This window comes from Heptranchias perlo, chromosome 10 (assembly GCF_035084215.1).
Source record: "Heptranchias perlo isolate sHepPer1 chromosome 10, sHepPer1.hap1, whole genome shotgun sequence".
Classification (NCBI taxonomy): Eukaryota; Metazoa; Chordata; class Chondrichthyes; order Hexanchiformes; family Hexanchidae; genus Heptranchias; species Heptranchias perlo.
This window is the reverse complement of record NC_090334.1, coordinates 55,112,225-55,127,913: the sequence shown is the minus strand read 5'-3', so window position 1 is coordinate 55,127,913 and position 15,689 is coordinate 55,112,225. Positions and strand designations below refer to the sequence as shown.

At 44.2% G+C, this 15,689-nt stretch overlaps 1 protein-coding gene across 8 annotated transcripts in view; it reads left to right on the top strand.

The window, feature by feature from the left end:
* Positions 1-15,689, top strand: part of LOC137326578 (MAPK/MAK/MRK overlapping kinase-like) — a 136,282-nt gene that overhangs the window by 25,143 nt on the left and 95,450 nt on the right. For all 8 annotated transcript variants that reach the window (XM_067991822.1, XM_067991816.1, XM_067991819.1 and 5 more), the window contains one exon: positions 1,380-1,450. In XM_067991822.1, the coding sequence (XP_067847923.1) occupies positions 1,380-1,450 (71 nt within the window). The remainder of the gene's footprint in view (positions 1-1,379; positions 1,451-15,689) is intronic.

The window sequence follows — 15,689 nt, the reverse complement described above, 5'->3', positions numbered from 1 at the left end:
GACATTATAGATGAATAGCATTTATAAAAGAACAGAACATGGGTAAGGGGGAAGGAAAAAAAACAAGAAAAGAAATAGAATAACCGGTGAAGTGCTTGAGTGGAGAACAGGAGAAGGTGAAATGGCAAACGTGATGTTAGCAGGAAACAACAGGAGAACCTAATGAAAGAAATAAAAGACAAATACAAGACTCCGAGAGTGACCTGCGGGAGGAACCAATGTGTAACCGTAAAGAGGACGATTTGATGGTCAAGTAAGTGAGGAGAGGTAAAGAGTGTTGGAGTGTTGGACTGTTGGTGAATGGGGAGGTGTAGTTGAGGTTACTGGTATCGCTCATTAATAATCTGATCACGCAGAGTCCTGTCTACGTTGTAGCTTCCCTTCCACTTCCTCCTCCTCCTCTTGCTCATGCACCTCAGGTTCTCACCTGATAGGTGGTGGCAAGGACTGTTCCCTCATAATGGCCAGGTCGTGCTGCATGCAGCAGACAACCATAAATCTTGATACCTACTTGGCTGAGTACTGCATGGCTCCTCCAAAGCTGTCCAGGCAGCGGAAGCGTTGCTTGAGGAAACCTGTGGTGTGCTCTATGATGTTCCTTGTGCCAGCGTGGCTCTCATTCTAGGCCTTCTGTGCACTAGTTTTCCGATGGCGTGGTCTGCACCTTTGGTATTGACCTGTTTTTTTCTTCCATCAGATTCCTGGGACAGTGGTGCCTGTACCACCTTGCTGGTTTTTCATGCTTCCTTTTCTATGTATTTCTCTTTAGCTGTTCACATACTCTCGGAGTCTTGTATTTGTCTTTTATTTCTTTCATTAGGTTCTCCTGTTGTTTCCTGCTAACATCACGTTTGCCATTTCACCTTCTCCTGTTCTCCACTCAAGCACTTCACCGGTTATTCTATTTCTTTTCTTGTTTTTTTTCCTTCCCCCTTACCCATGTTCTGTTCTTTTATAAATGCTATTCATCTATAATGTCTCAGTCCTGAGGAAGGGTCTTAAGATGTGCAAGGCCAACTGACTTCTGTTTTTCTACGATGGTGCCTGACCTGCTGAGTGTTTCCAGCTTTTTGTCTTTTTGTTCTCTTTTCCTTCTTGGTATATTTGTAAAACATTTTTTTTTTACTGCACACCAGTTTCTATACCAAATTACTGCCGGTGTAAGAATTGACATTCAGTGAAGGTTTGTGACTCGGCTACAATCTGACACAAGTTGTATTTAAACTCACTACAAAATTAAAATTAAAGTAGAAAATGGAACACTGAGGAAAAGCATTTTTTAAAAATTGGGTTCATAGCATTTCTTAGAAAGTGTTTTCCATGACGTCTGAATAAATGTAAGTAACTGGTTTTGTTTCTCCTTGTCTGTTTCTTTCCAGTGATAAAAAGTCTGGGTCTCTTGCTCTAATATGTGAACTCATGGACATGAATATCTATGAGCTTATACGAGGTCAGTACTATTATGTTGTCTGACTTTTAACAAAAACAGAATGTGCTGGAAATATTCAGCAAGTCAGGCAGCATCTGTGGATAAAGAAACAGTTAACGTTTCTGATCGATGACCTTTTGTCAGAACTGGGCGAAGTTGAAGATGTAACAGTTTTTAAGCAAGTACAGAGCCAGGCAAAAGGGGTGAGGGAGGGGAGGAAAGAACAAAATGGAAGGTCTTTGATAGGATGGAGGGTAGGATTGATTAAGTGACAAAAGGGATGATGGTGCAAGGCAAGGAGGATGGTAATGGGACAAGTAAAGAAATAAAAGATGGGTCTAGAGGAGCTATAAATGGCAACAGCAGAACCATTACCAGCACCTGCTGTACAAAAAAATGGGAGCAGTGGTTATGATCTGAATTTATTGATATCATTGTTGAGTCCAGAAGGTTGTCAAAGAGCCTAATCGAAAGATGAGGTGCTGTTCCTTGAGCTTCCATTGAGCTTCATTGGAACAGTGTAGGAAGCCGAGGACAGAGAGATCTGAGTGGGAATGTGACTTTTAATAGATTGCTTATTGCTAAGAGAAGAATCATATCAAACTTATTTTCTATGGCATACCTTTTGCTACAAAACTCTTATATAACTCATTAAGAAGGCATTATGTAGAGGAGTAGTGTAACTGAGAAACTTGTATATCTATATAATTAAAAATCTTATGTCTGCACAGACTTCCTTTTTTTCCATTATAAATTCCTATGCCCATAGGTATAATGGAAACTGTTTATCATTCTATAATTATATCCTCCTGTCAATTGTGCCTCTGTAGCACCTCAGTTTGACATTTCCTAGCTCGTCAGCTGTACTGCAGAGAGACCCCTATGTTGTTCCCAAACTACCATAAATTTTATCAAAGAATTATGTAAAAATAAGGCCAGTATATATGACTTTAAAATGTGGCTGAATTACATCTGTTAACCCTGGTCCAATTATCCCAGCCCTCTAACCCCACTTCACCAGAAGACGACACTTGGTCTTCACTCCCCATGGCACTAGTGTTGGGTAACTCTACCCCTCTGTCAATGACACCAATATGGGACAGTGGAGTTTTATTAAGTTTCACACAAGGTTCAGCACCATGCACTCTTAAGCAGTAGTTACTAGTACAGAATTAGAGTTATATCACCTGTCCTGGGTAGAGGGTGTGCCCACTTTGCACAGGAGTCTTGACAGTCACCCCGCCTGGGGCCTCTTCCATCGATACCTCTACCGCTACCCCACCTGGGGTTTCCTCTCGTTTCTTCCTGTCTCCTTGCTTGGGACATGGCTCCTGCTGTAGGGCTCTGACCTGTTTGCCTCTGACCTTGTCAGATCTGGATCCTCTCCTCAGGGATGCCTGGTTTCCCTCTAGGGTCAACTTTACTTCCATCCGTGTCCTCTACAACCAAACTGTCGCAAGAGGTCTCTCTTTTATGCTACTTTTGAGGGTGGTGTTAGGGGCTATTATGAACACGGGTGTTTGACCCTATGCGGACCTTGCCAAAAGGCGTGGTGGCCAATTGGGTGTTCAGCATCTTTCAGGACAAAGGAAGAAGAGTCGGCCTACTCCTTATCTCCTTTGATGAACAGGGAGTGATGGAGTAGCCCCCCTAAGCCATATCCCTTGGATGGACCAATCACCAGTTATCACCATTCCCACGGGACTGGCCCCTCATCTTATCCTGTAGTGTTTCTCTCAAGGCCACCTTCAGCAGCTTCTAGGTCTATTATCTTATACTCCTGTTTGGGTCCCAGGCTTGGAACTCTAAGACTCCTTTGTCTCATATTGACAGTGAGGTTCTTATCTTGTGGGCATGTCTGTGTAGCTATGTGCTGTGCTGGTGATTAGTTTTAATAAAGGATTTTTAAGGGTTTTTGCAAAGCTTGACAGATTCTAAGTTGTAGGGTTAATTGCTATATACTTGCTTATTTAGTATAAAGGAGAGAAGTGTGTTCATATCAGGATATAAGAAGGACATGTCCCAAATGCATGTGGTACAAGAGTAAAGGTACAGGTGCGATTACAGCCATACATTGGTTAACAATCATCAGGTATATGTTTGATTTAATACGAAAGGTGAATTGCCCAAACTATACGTTCAATACAGATTCAACAGGTGACGGTATAATCTTAAACTAATCATCCGCCGCCGCCGCCTCCACCAGCCCCCCGCCCCCACCACCATGGCAGTAATCAGGCCCTCGCACTCTCCCCCAGGTCATGCAAAAATCCAAGGCCCTGACTCTACTTCCCTCCCCCCCCCCCCCCCCCCACCCACCCTCTGGAAGCCAAAAATAACACACTAGCACCCCTTCCTCCTCACTGAGGCCAACTCCACCATGCCCCTTCACACTCCAGTCCTCCTCCTCTCCCCCCTTCCCTCCTTCTCTGCCCCTTGCCTCTCCTTTATCTTCTTTCTCCCCTCTTCCTTTTCTTTCCCCTCCTCCTCCCCCTTCCCCTCTGCCTCTTATTTTTCCTTTGCCTCCACCTCTTTCTTCCCTTTCCTCATATAAGGTGTGTTTTCAATTATGGGACTGAATAATGTTTTGAATTTTAAGAAACAAATGTTTTTCATTTTGACTCTTATGTTTTGCAAAAGTCTGTGTTTATTATTTTGATCAATATAACACATCGATAATATATCAGCATATACATTACATTTCCATTCATGTGGTACAGTAGCAAATCACATGATTTTATCACAGAAGAATGTAAAATACTGTAGTCCCCTAATTAACCGTTCTTAATTTATCAATGTCTGCCTGGCCGTCTGAGTACTTAAAAACTTCCCTCATCAGTTTCTCCATTCATTAGCACTTTAATTTGAATTAAGTGCATGTGTCCTGACCATGGAGGAGGTTACAAGCTGGCACAGTTACCAGCTGCTCTTAGGTTCTACACACACTACTCCATTCAACAGCACTGTTTAGAATTAGTGATGAACTTCAGGCAGATGGACAGCCTTGTCTTAGCTTTCCTACTGTTCAATTGAATTTTTGGTCTACTGAATGAGTCTGTTAAATCACTTTAGCTCTCTTGATTGAATCCCTAAATGCGTTTACCTCCCTGTAATACATTCCAACCTATACATTGCCCTATGCGTTATCCATTCCAAAGAGAGCAGAAAATCTAAATTTTGTTTTAGTTTGCGGTACAAAACGTCTATCACAGGCAGCAGTGTGTTGGTGCTCCAGTGGCTTGTACAACAGAATAGTCGGGCTGTAATTTGTGTCTGCAGCTGCCATATATGGTGAATAACTAATCTTAATTGTGCAGATTGGGGATTGTACAGACCAGAGGCTATAAGGTTCCTCATACAGAATTAGAACAAATGGGCATTTGAATCATTCCTGACCACTCTTATTTATCACCTAATCAGTCTTAACAACTGCATAAGCAGGGATCTGGAAGCAAGATGCTTGCCTGCTTTCCTGGTCAGGGACTGGTACGTGGGCCCTGACTTTAATTGGGGGTTGGGGGGGGAGCAGGAATGGTGCAGCAAGCCCCAAAGTGGGGGTCGTACCTGGAAACAACAGAGACATCATGGCCCAGCAGATTTTAACAGCCGGGCCTCATTTCCACAAATTATGTTGGACTCCCACCCGAACCATGCCAGATCCACTACCTGGCCGGCAGGAGGCCACCTCCAGGGACCTACGGGAGCAGTCCCCGGCAGTCAGGTGGGTGGGAGAGGGGTGTTGTGAATGTGATCGGGGGTGGGAGGGGGAATGGAGGCCCAAGATTTCCTTGTGGGGCTTGGAGGAGCATTCCTGTTCCTGTTGGCCCACAAGGAAACCCTGGATCTCATCTGCACCATGATCCAGCTCCCGACAGGTTTGGCCTGACAGGGAAGCCGTCACTGATGCCATCGGGACCCGATCTGCATAGTTAAAGTGGGACCCTGCTGCCTTCCTGTGGGTGTCCTGCTTGCCTGCTCAAAAGAACAGGTTAATGGTGGGACCCTGCGGGAAGGCAGCGGGATCACAATGGGTAAGTCGCTGCCCTTCTTTTAACTGCCACCCCTCCCCCCCAGCTCAGTTTGTGCCAGACTGGGGGGTGGGGTTATTAAAATTGGCGCCATGTGCAAGGTGACATAGAAGCATAGAAGGAGGGAAGAAAGTAAGAATTACAAATTCAGTTTTTTTTCTATTATGGGAAAAGGACAAAAGTAGGATTTTGCTACTGCTGGAGAGCAAAATAAAATAAAATATTGTTATACCACAGCTTTGATATTGAGAATTTTCATTAATGGAATAAATATGCAAACGGTAAACATTTAATTTGCTCTGAAATACTCTAAAATAAATTTTCCAACTAAGGAACTGTATTCAAAGTATTTTTTTCAGTTGTGAACTGTAGCTTTGTGTCAAGTGTGTTTGATCAATCTACGTATTAAAACTGGGCTAGTTGCGACTTGTCTTTATTCTGAATATAATAGCCTTGTGGAAACCTTAGCACAAGTGATTGACAGATTACTTTAATTGTATTCAGAGCTACTAGTTCCTATAGCTGTTACTTAATATTAAACAATTTTGTCAATAGAAAATGTTACGTTTGTAAAATAATTTTAAGTGTAAGTTCTTGTATTTGATGTAAAAAAAACTGTTTCCAACCCAATACAGGGGGAAGAATTGGTTTCTCTCTGTAGTGAAATTATAAACACGGGCAGTGAAATTCCATGAGCATCAATCCTGGTAGTGCACCGGAATCGTGCCTACCCGTGCTCTCTATATCTGCCTCCCCACTGAAGTTTGCGGGGTCAAGTGGTGGTGATGGTGGGGGGAGAGGGGATGTTGCCCAGGCTTCCCTGACCCTGAAACTACTCTGATCGACCCTGGGCAAGGGGGATCATTCAGGATTTAAAAAAAGAAAATCCTCTTTGGAGGTCCAGTCAGGCTCTCCCCTGTTTCTTTGGAGGTTCTGCCTGTCTCCTGCCAAAGTTACGGCGTGAGACCAGTAGAAGCCCCATGGAATTTGGGGGTGACGTTCTTTTTGAATACATTTACAATGTCACAATAGATAATGATCGGAGCAATTCTCCCCCATGTTTAAATAGCAGTAGAATCTGTATCTACCTTATCAAAATCCATTAATCATTTTAAATACATTGATTAGATCAGCCCTCAACCTTCTAAACTCAAGAAAATACAAGCCAAGTTTATGCAACCTGTCCTCATAATTTAACCGTTTACGCCCTTTATTTCAGATCCTGTAGATTACAACTCTGGATGCGTTAAATCACCATTCATGATTGTCAATCCTTTAATCAAAGAGGGAATAGATTTTTTAAAAAAAATTATTTTAGTTCTTGGTGTTGAAGGTTATTTTAATTGCTTTTACATATGAATTCTTTGGAGGGCTTTTATAAATATTTTAGAGAGGGTTTTTAAATAATTAATTACAGGCGAATTATTTTTTCTTTAGAATTTTTTCAAGCTTTTAAGAAAGGTTTGGGGTAAACAACCCAGCAAAAATAGAAAAAGAATTACCACCACATACAAATAGGAAAGTTTAACTTCTACGTACTTTGCTTTGTAATCTATAATTACTCATGCAGATAGGACCTAGTCTACCTGAAAAGGTTACCGTAACACAGATTCCTTAAGTTATTTTCTTTTGTTGTTCCTAAGATTGATTTGTATCTACATTAATTTGAGTACATAATAGGAACAGATATATTTGTTTGCATTTTACTTACGTGTATAAATTAGAATACAATACTTCTTCATTTTTACTAGTCACTATTTACATCCCCAGAAGCCTAATAAAATACTTGAATACTCTCAATATCACATTCATTGAGATATAAAACCTTGTGCAAGTTAGACTTTTTTTGTTTCATTTTTAATCCTTTGTTTATTATTTCCCTTTCCCTTAAACTTTCCTCATTTTATATTTGTTTTTTCTGCCCTTTCATTTTATTTCTTGCTGTAATTTTCCTTTCACTTTTTAAAAATTTGATTTTGTTCTTCTTTTGCTGTTTCCAAAAGAGAAAAACAGAAAATATCTTTCTTCCCTTCCCTTCTCATTCTGCCCTCCCAAAGTTCACTTGTGCACTCCTTCTCCCTCTCATTTGTTTTGTAACTGCAGCGTGTGGGAATTGGTGGACAGCAATGAGATCCCGGGAAACCACATCTGCATTAAGTGTCTGCAGCTCGAGGAACTTCGGCTCAGAGTTGTTGATCTGGGGTCCGAGCTGCAGACATTGTCACGTATATGGGAAGGGGAAGAGTTATCTGGACACGTTGTTCCAGGAGGCAGGCACACTCCTTAGGTTAGGTAGTAGTTTAGATTTGGTCAGTGGTCAGTGGTCAGTGACAGGAGGATGTGACTGCGAGTCAGGCAGGTATGCGGACCCAGGATGTAGTGATGGAGGATCCTTATCCAACAGGTACGAGGTACTTGCTACCTGTATGGATGATGGGCAAACTGACCACTGCATTGTGCTGCAGGAGGGCATTCAAGTGGGGGGAGTAAAAAGGAATGTGCTAGTGGTAGGGGATCGTATAGACAGGGGAAAAATACTGTTCTCTGTAGCCGTGCCCGGGAATCCCGAAGGCTGTGTTGCCTGCCCGTTGCTGGGGTTACGGGTATCTCCTCACGGCTGTAAAAGAACTTGGAGCTTGAGGGGGAGGATCCAGTTGTCATGATCCATGTAGGAACCAATGACATAGGTAAAACTAAGAATGAGGCTCTGCTAAGGGAGTTTGAGGAGCTAGGGTTCAAATTAATAAGCAGACTCAAAAGGTAATAATCTCTGGATTACTATCTGAGCCACACACAAATTAACATAGGACCAAACAGATCAGAGAGTTAAATGTGTGGCTCAAAGAGTGGTGTGAGAGACAGGGGTTTCGGTTCATGGGGCACTGGCAGCAGCACTGGGGAAAGAGGGAGCTGTTCCTTTTGGATGGGCTCCACTTAAATTGGGCTGGGACCAGTATGCTGGCGAATCAAATAACTAGGGCTGTAGATAGGGCTATAAACTAAAAAGTGGGGGGGAGGATTCAGGTGAGGGGAAATTTATAAATCTAAGAGAAAAGTCAAGGCCATGGAGCACAGAACCATAGAAAAGATACAGCACAGAAGGGGGCCTTTCGGCCCATCGTGTCCACGCCGGCTCGAAGAACAACCAGATGCCCATTTTAATCCCACCTTCCAGCACCCGGTCTGTAGCCCTGCAGCTTACAGCACTTTAGGTGCAGGTCCAGGTACTTTTTAAAAGAATTGAGGGTCCCTGCCTCTACCACCAATTTGGGCAGCGAATTCCATACGCCCACCACCCTCTGGGTAAAAAAGTTTTTTCTCGTGTCCCCTCTAATCCTTCCGCCAATCAGCTTAAATCCCTGTCTTCTAGTTCTTGAACTCTCCGCTAGGGGAAACAGGTACTTCCTGTCTACTCTGCCTGGGCCCCTCCATAATTTTGTACACCTCAATCAAGTCACCCCTTAGCCTCTTCAGCTCCAAGGAAAACAACCCCAGCCTATCCAATCTCTGCAATTTTCAAGCCCTGGCAACATTCTTGTAAATCTTCTCTGTACTCTCTCCAGAGCAATTACGTCCTTCCTGTAATGTGGTGACCAGAACTGCGCACAATACTCCAGCTGTGGCCTTACCAGCGTTTTATACAGTTCCATCATTACATCCCTGCTTTTGTATTCTATACCTCGGCTAATAACAGGGAGTATTCCGTATGCCTTCTTCGCAACCTTATCTACCTGTACTGCCACCTTCAGGGACCTATGCAATGCACTCCAAGGTCTCTCACTTCCTCTACCCCTCTCAATATATTCCCGTTTACTGCGTATTCCCTTTTACTGTTTGCCCTCCCTAAGTGCATTACCTCACACTTCTCCGGGTTGAACTCCATTTGCCACTTTTCTGCCCACTCCACCAACCCATTGATATCTTCTTGGAGTCTACAGCTGTCCTCTTCACTATCAACTACACGGCCAATTTTTGTGTCGTCAGCAAATTATCCAATCATGCCCCCTACATTCAAGCCCAAATCATTAATATATACCACAAACAGCAAGGGACCCAACACTGAGCCCTGTGGCACACCACTGGAAACGGATTTCCATTTGCAAAGACATCCATCGACTTTTACCCTTTGTTTCCTGTTACTGAGCCAATTTTGGATCCAATTCGCCACATTTCCCTGTATCCCATGGGCTTTTACCTTTCTGACCAGTCTGCCACGTGGGACCTTGTCAAATGCCTTACTAAAATTCATGTAGACAACATCCACTGCACTACCCTCATCAATCCTCCTTGTCACTTCCTCAAAGAATCCAATCAGATTTGTAAGGCATGACCTTCCCTGAACAAATCCATGCTGATTATCCCTGATTAAACCATGCCTTTCCAAGTGACAGTTTATCCTATCTCTCAGTATTGATTCTAATAGTTTGCCCACACCGAGGTAAGACTGACTGGCCTATAATTGTGCGGCCTTTCCCTCGTACCCTTTTTAAACAATGGTACTACATTTGCAGTCTTCCAGTCCTCCGGTACCTCCTCTGTATCTAGTAAGGATTGGAAAATGATCCTCAGAGCATCCGCTATTTCCTCCCTGGCTTCCTTCAATAGCCTAGGAAACAATCCATCCGGCCCTGGTGACTTATCAACTTTCAAGGATTCCAGTCCCTCTAGTACTTCCTCTCTCGTTATGTTTACCGTATCCAATATTACTCACCTCCTCTTTAACTACTACGTTCTACAGAGTAGTGATTTGGGTAAAGGTAAGCAGGGTGCGACAGGAAGGGATAGAGAGTTTAACACTAATAGTACAACAGTGAATAAGGTCAAATCAGGGAAAAATAGGAAAAAGTTAAAATTAAAGGTGCTTTATCTGAATGCACAAAGCATTCGTAACAGGATAGACAAATTAATGGCACAGAGATAAATGGGTTTGATCTAATAGCCACGTGGTTGCAAGGTGACCAAGGTTGGGAACCAAATATTCCACGGTACTTGACTTTTCGAAAAGACGGACAAATTGGAAAAGTGGGTTGGTGGGGGCGGGGGGGGCGGGTAGCCCTGATAAAAAGGATGACATAAGGACAGTAGTGAGAAAGGATCTTGGCTTGGAAGATCAGGAAGTAGAAGCAATATGGGTGGAGATAAGAAATAATAAGGGGCAGAAAACACTGGTGGGAGTAATTCATAGGCCCCCTAACAGTAGTTACACTGTTGGATAGAGTATTAATCAAGAAATAAGAGGAGCTTGTATAAAAATAATGAAGTAATTGTGGGGGACTTTAATCTTCATATAGACTGGGCAAATCAAATTGGCAAAAGTAGTTTGGAGGACGAGTTCATGGAATGCATTCAAGACAGTTTCCTAGAACAATATGTCATGGAACCAACCAGGGAACAGGCTCTTTTAAATCTTGTCTTGTGTAATGAGACAGGGTTAATCAGTAATCTCATGGTAAGGTATTCTCTGGGGAAGAGTAATATGATAGAATTTCACATTGAGTTCGAGAGTGATGTACTTATGTCCAAAACTAGAGTCTTAAAACTAAACAAAGCCAATTACATAGGTATGAGGGGTGAGTTGGCTAAGATAGATTGGGAAATTAGATTAAAAGATATGACGGTAGATAAGCAATGGCGAACATTTAAAGAAGTATTTCATAATTCTCAACGAATATACATTCCATAGAGAAATAAAAACTTCAAAGGAAAGTGATCCATCATGGCTAACCAAAGAAGTTAAGGGTAGTATTAGATCAAAAGAAGAGGCTTGTAATGTTGCCAAGAATGGCAGAGATGTTAAACAAATATTTTGTATCTGTCACCACAGTAGAACACACAAAAAACATACTAGAAATAGTGGGGAACCAAGGGTCTGATGAGAGTGAGGAATTTAAAGTAATTAATATTAGTAAAGAGAAAGTACTGGAGAAATTAATGAGACTAAAAGCCGACAAATCCCTTGGACCTGATGGCCTGCATCCTAAGGTTCTAAAAGAGGTGGCTGCAGAGATAATGGATGCATTGAATGTGAATAACACCACTATTCAAGAATGGAGGGGGAGAGAAAACAGGGAACTACAGGCCAGTTAGCCTGACATCATTCGTTGGGAAAATGCTGGAATCCATTATTAAGGACGTGGTAACAGGGCACTTAAAAAATCCTAATATGATTAGGCAGAGTCAACATGGTTTTATGAAATGGAAATCATGTTTGACAAACATATTCGAGTTTTTTGAGGGCGTAACTAGCAGGGTAGATAGAAGGGAACCAGTGGATAGAGTATATTTGGATTTTCAAAAGGCATTCATTAAGGTGCCACACGAAAGCTTGTTACACAAGATAAAGGCTCATGGGGTTGGGAATAATATATTAGCATGGATAGAGGATTGGTTAACGGACAGAAAACAGAGACTAGTAATAAACGGGTCATTTTCAGGTTGGCAGGCTGTTAATGGTGGGGTGTCGCATGGATCAGTGCTGGGGCCTCAAGCTATTTACAATCTATATTAATGACTTAGATGAAGGGACTGAGTGTAATGTATCCAAATTTGCTGATGATACAAAGCTAGGTGGGAAAGTAAGGCAAAGAGTCTGCAAAGGGATAGAGATAGACAGGTTAAGTGAGTGGGCAATTCAGATGGAATACAATTTGGGAAAAATAGAAAACCAGAATATTTTTTAAATGGTGAGAAACTATTAAATGTTAGTGTTCAGAGTGATTTGGGTGTCCTTGTACACAAAACACAGAAAGTTAACATGCAGGTACAGCAAGCAATAAGGAAGGCAAATGGTATGTTGGCCTTTATTGCAAGGGGATTGAAGTACAAGAGTAAGGAAGTCTTGCTGCAATTGTACAGGGCTTTGGTAAGACCACACCTGAAGTACTGTGTACAGTTTTGGACTCCTTACCTAAGGAACGATATACTTGCCTTAGAGGCAGTGCAACGAAGGTTCACTAAATTGATTCCTGGGATGTCCTATGCGGAAAGATTGAGTAGAATGGGCCTATACTCTCCGGAGTTTAGAAGAATGAGAGGTGATTCTAAGAGGGCTTGACAGGGTAGTTGCTGAGAGGATGTTTCACCTGGGTGGAGTCCAGAACTAGGGAACATAGTCTCAGGATAAGGGGTCAGACATTTAGGACTGAGAAGTGGAGTAATTTGTTCACTCAGAGGGTCGTGAATATTTGGAATTCTCTACCCCAGAGGGCTGTGGATGCTCAGTTGTTGAGTATATTCAAGGCTGAGATCGATAAGATTTTTGGACTCTAAGGGAATTGTGGGATATGGGGATCAGGCGTGAAAGTGGAGTTGAGGTCGAAGATCAGCCATGATCTTATTGAACGGCGGAGCAGACTTGAGGAGCCGTTTGGCTGCTCCTGCATCTATTTCTTATGTTCATTTACTGTCCCCTTAAGCTGTGCCTATTTTTCTTGTTCTCCTGTCCCTATCCAAGCTGTGTGTTATTCTCTCTTTTTCTCTATTTTCTCATGCCATGCCTCTGCAAGTGCATGGGTATTCACAAGGCTTTAGGAAGGCTCCTGTAGAGGCACACATGTTTTAGGCAATATAAAAGTGCTTGCATCAAAGCAGCTGGGTGTTTTAGAATGGTAGCAAATGGGTAGAGACTACTTATGTGAATCTATTTTGACAAGATCTTTCAGTCAGTCCAGGAAAAGCATATAGGGGCTGGTTTTCAGATGGCCGAGCGGGTGCGTTGGGGCCGGGGGCGGGCTCGTAAAATGGGGGAATCCCGGAGCGGGTCTGGAGCCCATCTCCAACCCGCCCACTTTCGGGTTCCCCAATGACTCATTTGGGTGCACGCACAGCTCCCGCATGCGGGACTCTGACTGGCAATTAAAGCCAGCGGGATGACAATTCAGATACTTATTTAGATAGTTGAGGTCCTTGACCGACCTCATTGACAGGAGATTTTGGCAGGGGTGCAATTTTCAAGTATCCTCAGTATGTTTCCCGTGCTGTGGGAAACACTCCCTGTTGAAGCAGACGTGTTTCAGCAGACGTATTTCAGTCAGCAGCCAGTGGGAGATGCAAAGTATTTTTTGACAGGTGTGGGGAAAACCTCATTTATTGCAGTAGGGCACTCTGTCACTTCAGACAAAGTTTTGGCTGCAACACCTTTGTCTTTCCACTCAAAATTATTAATTTATACCCTAAACTCAGCTGTGCAAACACATTTACCTACTTGGCGAACCCCCTCAAACTCGAACCATCAGGATGGGGGGTGCCATAGCTGCATTCGCCACTTCATCCGAGGACGAGCAACATCACCAGCCTCGCCAGGCACGCCGTCCACCTCCGCCACGTGGAGCTCGACAACACTGTGCTGCGCCACACGCACCTGCACAACAGCACGGTGGGCAACAACAGAGAGAGCGCGTCGCAGGAGGCACTACCCTCGCCACAGGGTCTACAGAACGAGGCTCAGCTTCCTCGACCTCTGAGGAGCAGTGCATATGGAGGTTCAGAGTCAGTTGCCAGGTAGTCGCGAACATCTGCAGCCTCCTTCATGCCGAGCTGCTCCCGGCTGGCCCGAGCAGCATCTTCTTACCTGTCACTGTCAAAGTCACCACTGCCCTCAACTTCTTCGCTTCTGGATCCTTCTAGGTTGCCACCGGGGACATCACCGGGGTCTCTCAGTCGTCTGCATACAAGTGCATAAGGCAGGTCACTGACGACTTGTTTTGCAGGGCCTCGCACTATATCAACTTCCCCATGGATGACCTCAGCCAGAAGGAGAGGGCAGTCGGATTCCATGCTGTGGCTGGCTTCCCACGGGTGCAGGGTGTAATCGATTGCACGCATATAGCAATATGAACACCTCCACACGAGCCAGGACTGTTCATCAACAGGAAGGGCTATCACTCCATCAACACTCAGCTCATCTGTGATTTTTAAAAATTCTTTCATGGGATGTGGGCGTCGCTGGCGAGGCCAGCATTTGTTGCCCATCCCTAATTGCCCTTGAGAAGGTGATGGTGAGCCGTCTTCTTGAACCGCTGCAGTCCTTGTGGTGAAGGTTCTCCCACAGTGCTGTTAGGAAGGGAGTTCCAGGATTTTGACCCAGTGACGATGAAGGAACGGCGATATATTTCCAAGTTGGGATGGTGTGTGACTTGGAGGGGAACGTTCAGGTGGTGTTGTTCCCATGTGCCTGCTGCTCTTGTCCTTCTAGGTGGTAGAGGTTGTGGGTTTGGGAGGTGCTGTCGAAGAAGCCTTGGCGAGTTGCTGCAGTGCATCCTGTGGATGGTACACCCTGCAGCCACAGTGCGCCGGTGGTGAAGGGAGTGAATGTTTAGGGTGGTGGATGGGGTGCCAATCAAGCGGGCTGCTTTGTGCTGGATGGTGTTGAGCTTCTTGAGTATTGTTGGAGCTGCACTCATCCAGGCAAGTGGAGGGTATTCCATCACACTCCTGACTTGTGCCTTTTAGATGGTGGAAAGGCTTTGGGGAGTCAGGAGGTGAGTCACTCGCCGCAGAATACCCAGCCTCTGACCTGCTCTTGTAGCCACAGTATTTATGTGGCTGGTCCAGTTAAGTTTCTGGTCAATGATGACCCCCAGGATGTTGATGGTGGGGGATTCGGCGATGGTAATGCCATTGAATGTCAAGGGGAGGTGGTTAGACTCTCTCTTGTTGGAGATGGTCATTGCCTGGCACTTGTCTGGCGCGAATGTTACTTGCCACTTATGAGCCCAAGCCTGGTTGTTGTCCAGGTCTTGCTGCATGCGGGCTCGGACTGCTTCATTATCTGAGGGGTTGCGAATGGAACTGAACACTGTGCAATCATCAGCGAACATCCCCATTTCTGACCTCATGATGGAGGGAAGGTCATTGATGAAGCAGCTGAAGATGATTGGGCCTTGGACACTGCCCTGAGAAACTCCTGCAGCAATGCCCTGGGACTGAGATGATTGGCCTCCAACAACCACTACCATCTTCCATTGTGCTAGGTATGACTCCAGCCACTGGAGCGTTTTCCCCCTGATTCCCATTGACTTCAATTTTACTAGGGCTCCTTGGTGTCACATTCGGTCAAATGCTGCCTTGATGTCAAGGGCAGTCACTTTCACCTCACCTCTGGAATTCAGCTCTTTTGTCCAGTTTGGACCAAGGCTGTAATGAGGTCTGGCGCCAAGTAGTCCTGGTGGAACCCAAACTGAGCATCGGTGAGTAAGTGCCGCTTGATAGCACTGTCGACGACACCTTCCATC